Genomic DNA, 15,847 nt, shown 5'->3' on the forward strand with positions numbered 1-15,847 from the left:
CAAAGCAAGCTCCATGAAGACATAGTCTGCCAAGGTTGGTATGAAAGTGGCCTGCACAGAGCCCTAACCTCAACCCTACTGAGCACCTTTGAGATAAATTTGCATACTGACTGCGCCTTAGGCCTTCTCATCTGACATCAATGCCTGACCCCACTAATTCTCTTGTGGCTAAATGATTACAAATCCCCACAGCCATGCTCCAACATTTAGTGAAACATCTTTCCAGAACACTAGAGGTTATTATACCAACAAAAATGGACTAAAGCTGAAAAGGAATGTTCAAAAGCAGATATATGGGTGTGATGGTCAGGGGTCTACAAATGTTTGTCTGTATACTTTAACAATCTGGCTTCCCTGTCATCATTCTCAGTTTGAGTTTGAAGGATAAGCTGACTGAGCACTTGTCTCCTCCTCAGCTCTTCTTACAGCTCACTTATAAATTATAATTCATATTTTATCCCTAAATAATTCGGTCCTGTCTTTGAATAAGATGCTGTCTCCTCTGATATCCTCCATGCAAAAAAGTCAAATAAATACATAGGCTTAAGTAAGAGAATGCTATTAACACTAATGTCATATTTTGCATTTAATATTAACCTCTGAATAGTGCTTTAGTCTGTAGTTGTGTCTGAATACTAATGTAAACAATTTCTGAAGTGAATACTGACCACATATACATAACAGCTCTATGTGGCCCTAATTGTGCTGTTTTCACATTAGTTCCTGGACGCACCAGAACTCTTATCCTACATTGAGGGCTACTTCCTGAAGAACATGGTGGTGTTGATCGAACTGGACCCATTCAAGCAGCTTCTCTATGACAACCCAGTGGAGAGCACAGGCCATGATGTGCTACATGCCCTGGAGAAGACTCTGGCCACGCGAATTCACTCCATTCACTTGTCATCATCTAAGGGATCTATAGTTTGAGACTGTCACAATTGCTGCTCTGAAACCAATTGAAGCTCATGAGCATTATGATCAGTGCTGTATAGAAGGGTAGGTTAAGTACTTGTTCTGTTTGATAGTGTAGCAGTACTTGATACGTGCACTGGCTAAAATCATCAGCCATATTAAATCACTGAATGGAGATAATGTTAACAGGAGCTCAGCAGGTGGTAAATTGCTTCCTGTTAGGAGCTATTAGATAAACAGCCTCATTGATTTTTGCCATTTTTGCCGCGACACCGTGCAGTTAATCCTTTTTTTCTTTTTTTTAAATTACTGTTATTGTAGTACCACAAAACTGCAGTGATAGAAAGAAAAATGTAGTACCTTTTGAGATGTATAATAGAAAACTCACACATATGAGCGAACACTTTTATAAACCCATCTTTAGTATCAGAGGCTTCTTCGAAGTGCCACTGTTGCCATCACACGCACACACACACACACACGCACTACCATGGCAATAATAAATACAGTTAGAATAGCCGGCCATTAGACTATCAGCCACCTTTGTAGTTGTTTTGTGGCATGCCAGACTCATATACTTGCTTCCACTCAGCTCTGCGTTGTGAAAGTGTGTGCCTTTATCATCACAAACTGTCATCTGTATAGCAAGAGGATAACGCTTAAATAAAATACGGCTATTTTTGTAAATAAACAATGTAAATCTCCACCTGTAATTATATGTATATAACAGATTTCCCCACTCACCATATATGTACAAAAGTCTTAAAATTAGTTAACAGTTGTAAATGTGCAGATGCATGTATTTTTTATTTGTTTTATCAGTGTTATGTTTGTGTATGTGGAGTATTTTGTGTTAGACAAAAAGAAAAGAATCCTATTATGAGCATGGGGATTAGAGAGCCATAGCTGTGAATATCTTTGTTTCTGAGGAGCTGGGATGAGATCCTCGACTCAGGAGGTGCCTGCAATATGTCGTGTCTCTTCTCATGCAGTTTGTGCAACTATGTGTAAATCCTTCTGTGACTAAATCCTTTTTCTTTATAAAGATTAATACAAAAAAATATGTATCTGTGCTTTAAGTTATTTTATATGGAAATTCGGTAAATATATGCAGTTAAGCTCTGGGTTTTCAAGACGCTTGCATGCAGAATGAACTGCACTACTGAGACAGAATTGCTGAATTGCTTTGCTGAATCTCTTTAGATTCTGAGTAGTGGCTGGCTGTGATAGTTCAGTGCACCTTGCCTGCAGCGCTTACACAGGCACGGCAGCTTTAATCTCAGCAAACCAGACATTTATGGAAAGAATTTTTTTCTCCAGTGTATTGTTTATCGCAACATCACTGCACACTGCACTAAATTAATTCACAGTATTATTATTTTCTTATGACCAGCAATGAAATTAGCAAACAATTCTAATATGATTTTTATCAAATCAAAGCAAATTATAGTAGTGCAAATCATATTTCTGGCTCAGGCAAATGTACCAAAGTGAACATAAATGCACATTGGAGTGAGAAAAACGGAAAAAGGAATGTCTGCGTGATGAAAGAGTTTGTACAAAGAGGACCAGGAAGCTTAGACACTGAAAGAAACAGATTTGTGATAGTAAATGTACAGAGAGGCATTGTTCTCTGTACTGCTGGAATGGAGAACACATGGTTAATACACTCCACATCAATGAGTGCATCAACTACAACAATACAGCTTACATCATCTCTTCATTAAAGAGGAACTGCAGCAGCAAACAAAAGGATGAAACAAGCTCTGTCTTGATGTTGGAATGTTATTATCTGTACAGATTGACTTTTTAAAACATTTTTAGGCCTTTAATGCAAAATAAATTCTGCGGACTCTCTCAGTAAATATTTATTTCGTAACCATAATCCAAGTATTTAATAAAATATTAAACTCATTACTTGAATGGGTACAGTATATCCTGGCGATTTATTAGACTCAATAATTAACAAAATAATTATGGATACTTTATAACCCTAGTTTGAGAACCATGGGTCTGTACTGTATTTACAGCATAATTCAAAATATCCATCCCTTGAAAATGCTCAATCTGGATTTAGCGTTTGACCTTAAATGAGGCCTCGAGAAGTGGTTTTTAGAAAGCTTGTTCTCACTAATGAACATTTTATGTGGTGATCGATTGTAAGACCTGTTCCTGAGAGTTGTAGTGCTTATAAATATTACCTTTTTATTACGATTTTCATCAGATCTTCCGCCAAGCTGTCATTGTGCTCATATATTACATTTCGGACCTCATGGCCAAACCCTATTTCACATCCAAGTTCACTCAAGTTTCACTCCCAGAAGATGAAGTCCAGGATGTAACTTATGAGAGGCATTTGTGTAGACCAGCATACTGGCAGGAATTAAACTTATTTCAAAAGAGATTTAAGGCAGGAATAAAATTGTGAAATAAAAGTCAGAGAGTAAATAAAAACAAATAATAAGGAGTAGATTGCAGTGGTTGACTGCAGGGAGATGAATATGAAGTCTAAAGAATTTGGCCTAGATATGATAAAACATTAACGGAAATGATCAGAAGAGCTTGCTTGTCACTTGGTTAATCTGCAAATAATGCTTTACTTCCAACTTCTCTCTCTCTCTCTCTCTCTCTCTCTCTCGTTAGATTTAGGTATGCCATTTGCAACAATCAGCCACATTATTTAATTATGTCAATGGAACGTCCTCACAAGGATAGTAAGACAAACATGTGTGTATACTTCATTTGGAGAGGGCAGAGGAATGTGGTGAAGGGGGAAATAGTGGGAGTTGTTCAAAAGGTATCCATGGATACCCACCATTCAAGGACAATAGAGAACTGGAACTGTACTGCTGTGTAAGGCAGGCAAACTTGATCTCTCTTATCTTTCTCTCATCTCTCACCCAAACAAAATTCCCAGCAAAACACCACCAGCCAAGTGGTCACTGTGGCTGAGGAAGTTTGATCAGGTGACTGCTGTAGAAGGAGCTGCATGAAACACCTCCAGCTGCTTGGTGAAACAGTCTGGAACATGTGATTGTCATCACTGCCATTGCTCAAGGCATTTCTAAAGCACAGTGGGACATCTAGCTTTGCTGGACTATTTGTTCTCTATCAGGAAGCCAGTAATGACGGAAGATGGGATGTGTTTTACAAGATTCCAGCTAAGAGCAAAACGTACGAATATGAATCCACATTGTGGAATCCGGTGTGTTGCTAGGTCTGCTTTCATGCATATATGAAAGCCTTTGTATGTACATAGAACATAGTGGATATTCAGCTGTGGATTTTCATTTGTGTGAGTGCCCTTCTGTAGGGCAGTCTGAGGTTACGGCCATAAAGCCCCTGCTTTGAGCCCCATCCCTCTTTTTTCCCCCTTCTATCTCTCCTCTCTTCATTGGCATGCATAGCCTGTCCCTCTCTGGCACACAGACAGCTTGGCACAGCCACACACTCAACTTTTTTGTTCTTCTCTTTTAACTGCTCCAAAACTTTCCGAGGGATAGTGAGAGAGGACGAGAGTGAGGAAGGCGGGGGGTAGGAGTAGGGAGAGAAGGATTTTGTTAAGACTACCACCAGACAGACGAGCTTGAATGCCATGGGTGTGCCTGAACGACAGTTGGTGGGCTGATATAAACTGGAACAGCACGAAGCTGAACAGGTGAGTGTGGGAGATGAAGAAAGACAAGAAATAAATAGATCAGACAGATCTGAGGTATGAGGAAAAGTGGGTCTGACAATAAAAGCGCACAGGAAAAGAGCAGGGGAGGAGGGATGGGGGGGGTGCTTGTTTTTGTGCACTTTAATGAGTCAGTGCCAACATGTGTTTCTTTCCAGGATTCAGGATCTCATCCTATTTCTGTCACGTTGCTGTGATCAGCATGAAAATAAGTGTAAACTATTGTAATCTGATTAGTGACAGTGTTTTAGAAGGTATTAGAAATTCCTTAAAATAGATCAGAAAGGGAATTAATATAATGTAGATGATGATGGAGAAAAGCAACACAAGGTTAATAATATTTAGCTCCCATGTGCATGATTTCAGTGTTTATATTAAAGTAGGTACACAAGTTTTTTTGCTTGTATACTGTGTTTGCACTTTTAACTTTTCATTGATTACATATGTCTAGTAAAACTGCTTTCTACTAAAACATTCTGAATCAGGTTGAATTACAGTACAATTAGTATTTAGACCCCTTAATTTTTTCTTCATGCTCCTATCATAAAACTGAAAATGAAAAAGGTTTCCAAGAAGTTTTATAAATAATAAAAAAATAAATAAATGTATACTATTTTTTAGTTTTAATGTGTAAATGCACTATTACTTTAGTAATTTGTTAAAGCAAACATTACAGCAAATAACACGTTTTGAGTATGATGCTACAGAATAGATACAGCACACATGGATTTGTGGATCTTCTCTCATTCCTGTCTGAGCAACCTCTCACACTCTGTCAGGTTAGATGTTTATGTTGCTGTCATGTTGAAGTCATAGCTCTTGATGGGCAAAGAACCCTGAACCCTGTCTGATATCTTGAGTGCCCTTAAGCAGATTTTTCTCAATAATATCTTTATATTTTTGTTCATTTAAGATTTCATTCCTTTAGAAAAGGCATTTGTAAAATAATGACTAGTGCCTGGTTTCGAGGCATTACTGTTCACATTCAAGTCGAAGTGTTTATATCAACCATAAAATCTTTAAAGATGCCATGTGCCTTTTACTCAGAAGCATCTGGCTGTTCTACCATAAATACCTGACTGCGAGTGCTGCAAAGATGATTGCCCTCTGGCAGTTTCTCCCAACTCAAATCAGGACTTCTGAAGTTCAGATTCAGAGTGACCTTTGGGTTTGTGTTCACTATCATGAATAAATCTCCTCAGTGTGCTCATTCTAGCTGCTCAGTCAGCCTTAGGAATAGTTATGGTGTTTTGTAATCTTCGTCCTCTGAAGAATGATGAAACCATTGGGACCTTCAAGACTACAAAGACTTTCCCTTCACAAGATTACAAGATCTGTCCCATGACACAATCTTGTACCTGAGGACAATTTGACAGGGATTGTTTTGTGCTCTGAAATGCATTTATGTAGACAGAGACGTGCCTTTGAGAATCATCCAAACAATATCTCAAGGACGAACAATGATATTAGAATGCGCCCAAGTTAAATTTTAAAACTATTATTTCATTTTTTATTATTATTATATATTTTAAACTGTTATTGAAACCATTGTCTCGTTTTTTATAAAGCTGAGCAGTTGATGGTTAAGGGCCTTGCTCAGGGGCCCAGCAGTGGCAACATTTTGGTATTTGAACTTAACCATCTGATCAGTAATCCAACAGCTTAACCAGTAAGCTACTAATTCCAACATATCTGACACAGAGTTGATATCCCAGCAGATACCCTGGATAGGGTGCCAACTCATTACAGCACACAATCACACACCCACACACACCACAAACAATTTAGAGAAGTCAATCAGCATCTGAGGGCATGTAAGCTCCACCCACACAGGGCAGAGGCAGGATTCAAACCCCCAACCTTGGAGACTCAATCATGCTCATCACTAAACCACCTCACTGCCCCTGAACACATTAATTCTGAGCAAAATGTTTAATATAATAAATCAGTGTAAAGTGAAGAGGTCTCTAAATTCTTTCCAGGTGCATTCTTCCATCATCCATGTGTGTTTAATGTTAATGCTTGAGAAAAGCACAAAATATAGATTTTATCCCTACTGCAGAAGCAGGATTCTCTTCCAAGGTTTGGATTTGAAGGCCACAGTAGTAAAACATGATGCAGAGGGAGGATGAGTCTGCACGGGAGGAGTTTAGCTACACTCACATCTCCACCCTGGAGCGAGCAAGTGCAGGTGGTACGCTGAGTCGACGGCTGGACCGAGAGAGGGACAGAGTGGAAAGGGACAGCTACATAGTGGATGTGAGAGCCAGTGATTTGGAGCTGGACGAGGGTGAGCCGTTACACCCCTGTTTCAGCTACAGAGCCTGGCTCTACAGTATCCTTATAGGGGTGAGAGCTAATGGCTTTAACAGCACTGATAATCACTTAATAATTTCTGTTTAGCCCAAGAGGCTCATATCTTCTTTTAATTTGTGCGTGTGCCTTTGTGTGGGTATGGATATGATTCTCAGTGTAGTCTCCTGATCACAGCGGGTTTCTCTCTCTACCTGGGTAATGTGTTTCCTGATGCAATGGACTACTTGCGATGTGCAGCTGGAGCGGTGAGTATGTCCTACACAGCAGACACAAAATTCATATAGGAATTAATATCTTTAAGTAGAACTAGTGTAGTTCCTGTCCTCTTGCTTTCAATCATTCCTTTTGGCTGTGTATTCTTTTGCAGAGTATCCCAGCTGCAGTGGTGAGCTTTGCCATCGCCACAAACTGGCGAGTAGCAGTAAGTATTAGAGATTGAGAGATGGGAACTTTTAACCTGTGTTGTTCTTCCAGATTTTTGTAAATGTAACACATCTCATAATACGTGATAATACATAACAGAACAAGACAAGGCAGAAGGAAGGAAACCATCAAAACAGGGTAGCAGTAACAGCATATGTTATACAATACAATTTCAGTGAATTGTGAGACCTTAAGCAATGGATGAAGTCCATCTGGTCTGTTTGCGTGATTTCCATATAAACCAGAAGGCTTGCCAACTTTTGTAGAATGGTTTGCTTTTGTTTCTTAACCAGTATGTTATGCTTTTCTAAAGATATACAACTGTTGACTTCTGATTTCTACAAACTTAAAAGAATAGCAGTGTCAGATTTGCAATCAATAACAGAGTTTTTGCATGGTTCTGCCTGAGGTTGGAATTGATTACCCAATAATCAAATCTCTAGATCCACTGGGAAGATGATTCAATGTGTATTAGATACCATGCAGCATACTTTTTGCCAGAAAACATAAACCATAGGGCAGGACCAGTTGGAGGTTCCTTCATCTCTATCTGAAGCAAATCTTTGTTGAACAAGACTTTAAATACAGTATGTAGACAACAGAATCAATTGAGCAGAATCAAAGGGGTTCTGACAAACTTCCCATTCCTGACCATATATATTCAAATCTGAAGGGGACACCTTAAAACTGTACTTGAAAGTACAAGCAACTAAATTAGCATGGCTGCTTTTATTAAATCACACCACGCTGAATGCCCAAGCACAAATCTTAATATGTTAAAAGGAAAACACATTTAGAGACTTAACATTATAGGAAAATAATCATGAACAGGGTGGCCGAATGCTCTTCCCACCCCAAACTAGATTTATTTCAAATAATGGCATGTCACAAAAATCATATTTTTTTGCTGTTTCTGCTAACAAACCTACTTAGTTTCTGTTAAAACTTATATTATAGCAGCTAAATATTTCTTCAGTAGCCTCTTGAAGTTATTTAGACAAAAAAAGGCAAGAAATCCCAGAAAGTACTATTTCCTGAAGAATCTACCAAGTCTGTACCAGAAACCTTACTGATTGTTGCAAGGTTTTGATACTGGAGGCTCCTTCCATACACGTTGGAATCTATAACATGAGCACAAGCACATTAAAATAAACCTGTGATTTTAATTATAGTCAGAATCACTGTCCCTACTGCTGCTGAATAAAAGAAAATGCATTACCTTTGGGCTAATCAGATTTGTGAATTCAGCAGTGCACACACACATATACACTATATTGCCAAAAGTATTCGCTCACCTGCCTTGACTCGCATATGAACTTAAGTGACATCCCATTCCTAATCCATAGGGTTCAATATGACGTCGGTCCACATTTGCAGCTTCAATTCTTCTGGGAAGGCTGTCCACAAGGTTTAGGAGTGTGTTTATGGGAATTTTTTGACCATTCTTCCAGAAGCGCATTTGTGAGGTCACACACTGATGTACGAGTTGCCTGGCTCTCAGTCTCCACTCTAATTCATCCCAAAGGTGTTCTATCGGGTTGAGGTCAGGACTCTGTGCAGGCCAGTCAAGTTCATCCACACCAGACTCTGTCATCCATGTCTCTATGGACCTTGCTTTGTGCACTGGTGCACAGTCATGTTGGAAGAGGAAGGGGCCAGCTCCAAACTGTTCCCACAAAGTTGGGAGCATGGACTTGTCCAAATTGTCTTGGTATGCTGAAGCATTCAGAGTTCCTTTCACTGGAACTAAGGGGCCAAGCCCAGCTCCTGAAAAACAACCCCATACCATAATCCCCCCTCCACCAAACTTTACACTTGGCACAATGCAGTCAGACAAGTACCGTTCTCCTGGCAACCGCCAAACCCAGACTCGTCCATCAGATTGCCAGATGGAGAAGCGCGATTCGTCACTCCAGAGAATGCGTCTCCACTGCTCTAGAGTCCAGTGGCGGCGTGCTTTACACCACTGCATCCGACGCTTTGCATTGCACTTGGTGATGTATGGCTTGGATGCAGCTGCTCAGCCATGGAAACCCATTCCATGAAGCTCTCTGCGCACTGTTCTTGAGCTAATCTGAAGGCCACATGAAGTTTGGAGGTCTGTAGCGATTGACTCTGCAGAAAGTTGGCGACCTCTTCGCACTATGTGCCTCAGCATCCGCTGACCCCGCTCCGTCAGTTTACGTGGCCTACCACTTCGTGGCTGAGTTGCTGTCGTTCCCAAACACTTCCACATTCTTATAATACAGCTGACAGTTGACTATGGAATATTTAGGAGCGAGGAAATTTCACGACTGGATTTGTTGCACAGGTGGCATCCTATCACAGTTCCACGCTGGAATTCACTGAGCTCCTGAGAGCGACCCATTCTTTCACAAATGTTTGTAAAAACAGTCTGCATGCCTAGGTGCTTGATTCTATACACTTGTGGCCATGGAAGTGATTGGAACACCTGATTCTGATTATTTGGATGGGTGAGCGAATACTTTTGGCAATATACATATATATATATATATATATATATATATATATATATATATATATATATATATATACACCTATATATATATATATATATATATATATATATATATATATATATATATATATATATATATATATATATATATATATATATTGCACATATAAGAGGTGAAACCTCAGGAGCAATCCAGTGCCTTGTCAACAAAACCACAACAAATAAATATTTTCTGGCAGTCTTAGAGACACAATTTTTCAAAATCAGCATGTCAGTAATTTTGTTCAATTTTGCAATGAATTAATGATGCATTGAGACTGAACAAAGCTACTCTGAAATGTATGGATTTATAATTTATGGTTTCAGTTTGCTCCAGGAGCTACATTGGCAGCTAATATATCCTGCTATATCAAAATGACATTGCAGGCATTGACTAATCATACTAAACAAGAGAAACATGGTGTATTATTATTATTATTGCAGGTGTCTGATTTTCAACTGGTGTATGTGTCAACATTTGCTGTGACAACCACATGCCTGGTATGGTTTGGGTGCAAGCTGGTTCTTAGCCCATCAGCCATCAATGTAAGTAGGATACATTCATAAACTGACAACAAACATGTCATGCAGGTGTCACAATGATCTACATAAGTTTTGTGTATTATTATTATTATTATTATTATTATTATTATTATTATTATTATTATTATTATTATTATTATTATTATTATATATGGCATTCAGCATAATGGCATAAATATATAATAATTTATAGATCAAGTTTTTATTTCTTATTATTATTTATACTGACACAGTAACTGTTTCTGTCCTTGTGTCCAGATCAACTTTAACCTGATCCTGCTCACTCTGCTGGAAGCCCTCATGGCCAGCACTGTCATCCTGTCAGCTCGCTCTGTAGAGGACTGCTGCAGCCACAGCAAGGTGTGTATGTTTTATTATTATTATTATTATTATTATTATTATTATTATTATTATTATTATTATTATTATTATTATTATTATTATTATACATTATATTATACAAGTAAACTATATTCTGCAATTAGATTTATATTATATATTGCTGAGATCTATAATATATGATTTCTTTTCTTTAGCAAGTATATGATGGCCCTGTGACTGTGACTCCAGCTAAATTCCCTTCCCGTCTTCTCAAGGCTTATGCTGTGAGTCCCTTTCCTGAAGATGAATAAATAGATGGATAAAGAGATATTATCAGCAATATAGAAAAAAACAATAAATCAAAATGCTCAAATGTACAGAGATATATGTCTTCTCGTAACAATGTTGGTCCTCTTCTCTATTTTAAGTGTATATATTTTTCCTCCAAATTTGCCCCTATTTAATCAACAGTTCCCACCCCACTAGCCAGCTCTTACCTATCACATTACAACTTTGCAATGGAGAGAAGGAGCAAACACATGCTTTTACCCAGACATGCATTATCTGCCCTCTTACACAAACATGGGCTCAAAGACACCCTCAAATTGTTAGTGCTACACTCACTGACTGATTGAGGAGAATGTAATGTCATCTTTCATACCCATGACCAGCTACCCTCTCCTGCCTGTAGCTGCACTGTGAAAAAAAAAAGATTGTACATTTTTTGTACTTTGCTGTTAGAATCTTATTAAAAACTCTATCTAAAGCTAAACCTCATAGCAAAGACAAGTAGGTTTTGGACTGAATTATCCTGTTAATTCATGATGCAATCAGACTTCACAAGATCTCCTCAACTACCAGCCACAAAACAGCCCCAAAGCATCACTGCTCCATCTCTATATTTTACAGTGGGCTATCAGCTTATATCCATTTCACATTGCTCTCTAATGACACTTGGTGAAGTTCAGCAAGTTCGGAAGTTCATCCATGTTCTGTCATCTAGTGTATATTAGGGTTTAAATTTGATAATTATTTGCTTGCAAGTATCAAAAAATTCAGTTTTTTTGTACATTTAAGTCTTGTTTTGTATGTATATCTCACTAGCATTGTGTGTTCTATAGGTGATTGAAGTGATAGTTGGGATATCTGCAGTATTCGGTGGTATTATTGCTCTCAACATGGATGCTCTGCTCCCAGGGCCCTATGTCTCTGTCACATTCTTCTGGATTCTAGTGGCTGTGAGTCTTGTCTGCTTATAGAACAAGAAAAGTCTGTTGAATTCCTCAAAGACAAAGTGCCAAAGGCCAATCAGACTGCTTCCATTTTCTGTAAAGGCTTATATAAACATAATGTCCATAAAGTGCTTAGCTAAATTTTCCTCACAGTCTTGTTTTTGTCTTAAAATATTCTTTGCAGTGTTTCCCCAGTGCCATAGCCAGTCATGTGGCATCAGAATACCCCAGCAGGTGCCTGGTGAGTGATTTTAGTTTCTCCAGGGTTAAATACACATGGGACGTCTCCATGCTCATTACTTTAGCTTATTTGTCTGTCTTCTCAACAGATACATACACAGGATACTCACCATTCTGTTACTAGACTTTCTTCTTCACACTTCTTCTCACTTCAGACTTTCTGTCTGTCTGACTGTCTCTCTCCCTCTCTCCCTCTTTCTGCTACAGGTGGAGACATTGATTGCCATCAGTAGTGTCACATCACCACTGCTGTTCTCTGCCTCTGGCTTCTTGTCTAACAGCGTGTTGAATTTTATTGAGATCTTCCAGCATGAGGTTCCCGCAGCCAAGGTGAGTCAATTTTCAGTCACCAAACAAAGAAAAAAAATTCCTGAAAAATTTATATTTGTGACAGTGCATACATTTCACAATATTTCATCAGCAGCAAAGGGCAAATTCATCAGGGACTTTGACAATTGCTCCATTTATTATGAGCTTCACCGGCAGAATCTGACGTTCACAGCTTATTTTATTTTTATTTTTTTTAAAGCATTAGTTTTGTTAATCATTAGTTTTGTTTCAGTTTGCTATTGTAACAAAATAACAAAACATGGGATGACAAAATAACTGGTTGTTATTTCAGAAATAATGCAGACACATTGCATTACCAAATGTGTAAAACTATGTCTATAATATTTAATAGGATATTTAATCAGTTCATGCGGAATGTAATAATAAAGATTAAACATGTTGCAGGGAAAACATTTTATTATTGTTTTCCTCTCCATAGTATACCTAAAACCAAGGATCCATCATTTTATTGAGTTAGTTGTCTTTATTTGTTTCTTTAATTATGCAGAAATCACTATGAGTTATTCAGTAACTTCAATGAAACAAGGAAATTAACATGTATGCAGCTGTAAGAGTGAGGAATGCTATTCTAGACGCTCTAGAGGTTCTGTTCTGGCGGAGTATAAGGGGCCAAATGTCTATTCCAGTTGACGTTTTTTCTTCTAACTTCTTTTAAATACTTATATTTCTCTATACCTCTCTCTTTTTCTGTACAATTACTATTCGTTATTTCATACTAAAATGAGGTTTAGTTTTCTGTACTCCTTTACTTTCCTCATCAACATTAATGTTGTGTAGATAAAATATTTCTCTGCATTTTGCATCCTGTGTTTTTCCTCATAACACTGGATAATAGCATTTAGAAAAATAATGTGCAGCAAATGATAATACTACTGAGATTGGACTTTACTCACTCAAAAAACCCATAAATGCTTAATAGAATTGCTCTATATAGATAACATATGTGGATATTACATTTTTTTATATTATAAACGTCTTCACCCACACTGTGCATACCAATTTATAACATAAGGGTCCTTACTTTTCCCCATTGTTGGGAGTGTTACAGTGCTTCATTCCATCACAATGGATTTTTCTTCATGCAGTGTGAGGATATGTTACAGTATGTTTGATGAGCTCTTAAATGTCCATTCTAATGCCATGCCACCAAGTACTGTGACAATGACAATACACATATTTGTGTGTGTGTGTGTGTGTGTGTGTGCAGCAATCATATGACATCCTCCTAATGATTCTGATGGTGCTGCTGCTGGTCCAAGCAGGCCTGACACTGGTCACTGTGGTACACTGCGCCTCTTACAAGGGTCAGCTACATATAGGATCTCTAGAGAGGGATGACAGGTCACATTTGGAAATACACCAGTGTGAGGTGATACGACACACATACATACATCCTCACACACACACACCCTTACACACACACATGCATGAATGTTCACATGTTCACTTTGCATGCACATCTTCCTCTAAGAACAGGAAGTATCTAAGGTAATTAGGGGAGGGATGGTATATAATTATATAGACTGTACATCATAACATAAACAGAAAGTTGTAGATCAAAACCACACTTAGCTGAACTATTTTGATTGATATATAAATAAGTGCACATTAAAAATTCCCTCTCTTCTATTTTTCTTTCTTAGCAACAGGGATCCAATGGCACACTGCGAGAGTTTGACAAAGAGAAGGCCTGGAAGGCGGTCGTAGTTCAAATGGCCCAGTGAGCACATGCACAGGGAGTAAAGAGAACAAACAGGAATGAGAAATAAATGTGAGTGAAGGAGGACATGAGAAGGCGAGAGTAAAAGAAGGACAAGTGAAAATAGAGAGAATATGGGAATCTAGAGGAGGGCATTCCAAACGCAGTCAGAAGGTGACATGTCAGTGTGTCCTTGCCAGGGGAGTTAGAGAGAGGGAAATATCCTGACGAATCTCAGTCACATATAAAGCATTTAAATAACTTCCATGTCCATATATCTATTCTTAAAATGAATCATCATCCTGACTGTTCAGAATTCTCAGCAGAGGAAAAGTTGAGGCGTTAACACCTTCTGCAAAGAACTAAAACTCATGACTCATGCTCTGTTCATATGTACAGTAAGGCTGGATTCATATTCAAGTGTGACTAAACTTATTCCTGTCCAGGAAACCACTTAGACTGTAAATTCCAGTCCTTGCTATATTGCATGAACTCATAAATTCAGGAAACTAATGACTGCATTTATGTAATATGTCAACACATAAGCCACATCTATGCAAGTCAAACATTTTTTCTTAGGGTTTTCCACTATATAAGTACACATAAAGCACCAAGTTTACATAGTTCTTGTAGCTAGAAACTGTCTGTGCATTGTCTGTGCTTGTGTCAAATATATACTATAGGATATGGAACAGTTTACAGTTAAACATTTTATTTGTTTAACATACACTAACATTATTCATAACACTAACAGCATATTTAATAATTTCCTACATTTTATGTGACCTGTAGGCAGGGACAGAGTAGCAGTGTTTTCTCCTCCAAGACAGACAATCTACATTAACAGACGAGAAAGAAAAATTATTGGGCAATTCCACCACCTAATTGGGTTATTTTTAATCACATTAGTCAGGGAATATGGCTTTGGGACACTTAGATATAATTTAGTTACAGTTTGGACTAATTTATAAAAGAAATGGCTGGTGTTTAACCCATGGAAAAAGTGGAAAACACTGAACACAGTAAAAAATGACAATCCTAGTGTCTCTCCAAGTAGTGTTTATGTATTGTAGAATTAAGTCAGCTGCACTAATTGTAATAACTATATTTTAATATGTCAAGTTCTGTATAATTTCCTAAAACAGAGAGCTATGTAATAAGGGTTTGATTACATTATGTAAATGGAAGCTCTGTTAAATTAAAGCTGACACTCTGGCTGGCACTTAATTTTTTTCTGCACGTTATTTCATTTCATATTCAGTGCTGGATTAATCCTACAGGACCAAAAAACCACCAGTGGATCACTGTCCTCCACAGATTTCCTGAAGCAATCTGTTTTAATAAGTAGCTACATTTATGGTCATGAATTAAACTTGCCAGGCAAGACACTACACAGCAAAATCCCCAGTGTTAAGCTCCTTATATGTGTTGTCTATATCACAGTTCATTTGGACACAGTATCAACAATGTAGGTGCTAATTCAACACTGGAGATTTTGCTGTGTAAAGAAAAAGAACAACATTTTGGGTTACATCAATCATTTTTCACACCATATTTTGGATAAGATGAATCAAAAACATCTTCTCTTAAACAAAATAAAATGAATACATTTA

General features: G+C 38.0%; 2 protein-coding genes across 8 annotated transcripts in view; both read left to right on the forward strand.

The window, feature by feature from the left end:
* btbd11b (BTB (POZ) domain containing 11b) overlaps positions 1-1,962 on the forward strand; it is a 61,274-nt gene extending 59,312 nt beyond the window's left edge. For 5 of the 6 annotated variants that reach the window (XM_058388076.1, XM_058388077.1, XM_058388078.1 and 2 more), the window contains one exon: positions 721-1,961. In XM_058388076.1, the coding sequence (XP_058244059.1) occupies positions 721-930 (210 nt within the window). In that variant the 3' untranslated portion in view covers positions 931-1,961. Of the gene's footprint in view, positions 1-720 lie in introns of all 6 variants that reach the window. The other variant, XM_058388081.1, reaches the window with a different exon arrangement.
* Positions 1,963-4,384: 2,422 nt separating this feature from the next.
* mlc1 (modulator of VRAC current 1) lies at positions 4,385-15,476 on the forward strand. Of its 2 annotated transcripts, XM_058387076.1 has the most exons (12): positions 4,385-4,573; positions 6,654-6,940; positions 7,063-7,152; positions 7,275-7,328; positions 10,293-10,394; positions 10,650-10,751; positions 10,928-10,996; positions 11,834-11,950; positions 12,129-12,185; positions 12,392-12,514; positions 13,743-13,904; positions 14,179-15,476. In XM_058387076.1, exons 2-12 carry the CDS (start codon positions 6,704-6,706, stop codon positions 14,257-14,259), a joined length of 1,194 nt encoding a protein of 397 aa, XP_058243059.1. In that variant the 5' UTR covers positions 4,385-4,573; positions 6,654-6,703; the 3' UTR covers positions 14,260-15,476. The 2 variants fall into 2 exon arrangements, with proteins under 2 accessions (XP_058243059.1, XP_058243060.1); XM_058387077.1 differs by lacking the exon at positions 4,385-4,573 and having other exon boundaries at positions 6,812-6,940; positions 7,068-7,152.
* Positions 15,477-15,847: the final 371 nt, after the last annotated feature.

The sequence above is a fragment of the Hemibagrus wyckioides genome, linkage group LG04 (genome assembly GCF_019097595.1).
Source record: "Hemibagrus wyckioides isolate EC202008001 linkage group LG04, SWU_Hwy_1.0, whole genome shotgun sequence".
NCBI classification, from domain to species: domain Eukaryota; kingdom Metazoa; phylum Chordata; class Actinopteri; order Siluriformes; family Bagridae; genus Hemibagrus; species Hemibagrus wyckioides.

Excerpts from the sequence above, each read along its gene's own strand:
- mlc1 (XM_058387076.1), top strand. The coding sequence starts at position 6,704 with ATGATGCAGAGGGAGGATGAGTCTGCACGGGAGGAGTTTAGCTACACT. Across the intron at positions 6,941-7,062 it reads TCTACAGTATCCTTATAGGG|TGTAGTCTCCTGATCACAGC; the intron begins GTGAGAGCTAAT and ends TATGATTCTCAG. Across the intron at positions 12,186-12,391 it reads AATACCCCAGCAGGTGCCTG|GTGGAGACATTGATTGCCAT; the intron begins GTGAGTGATTTT and ends TTTCTGCTACAG.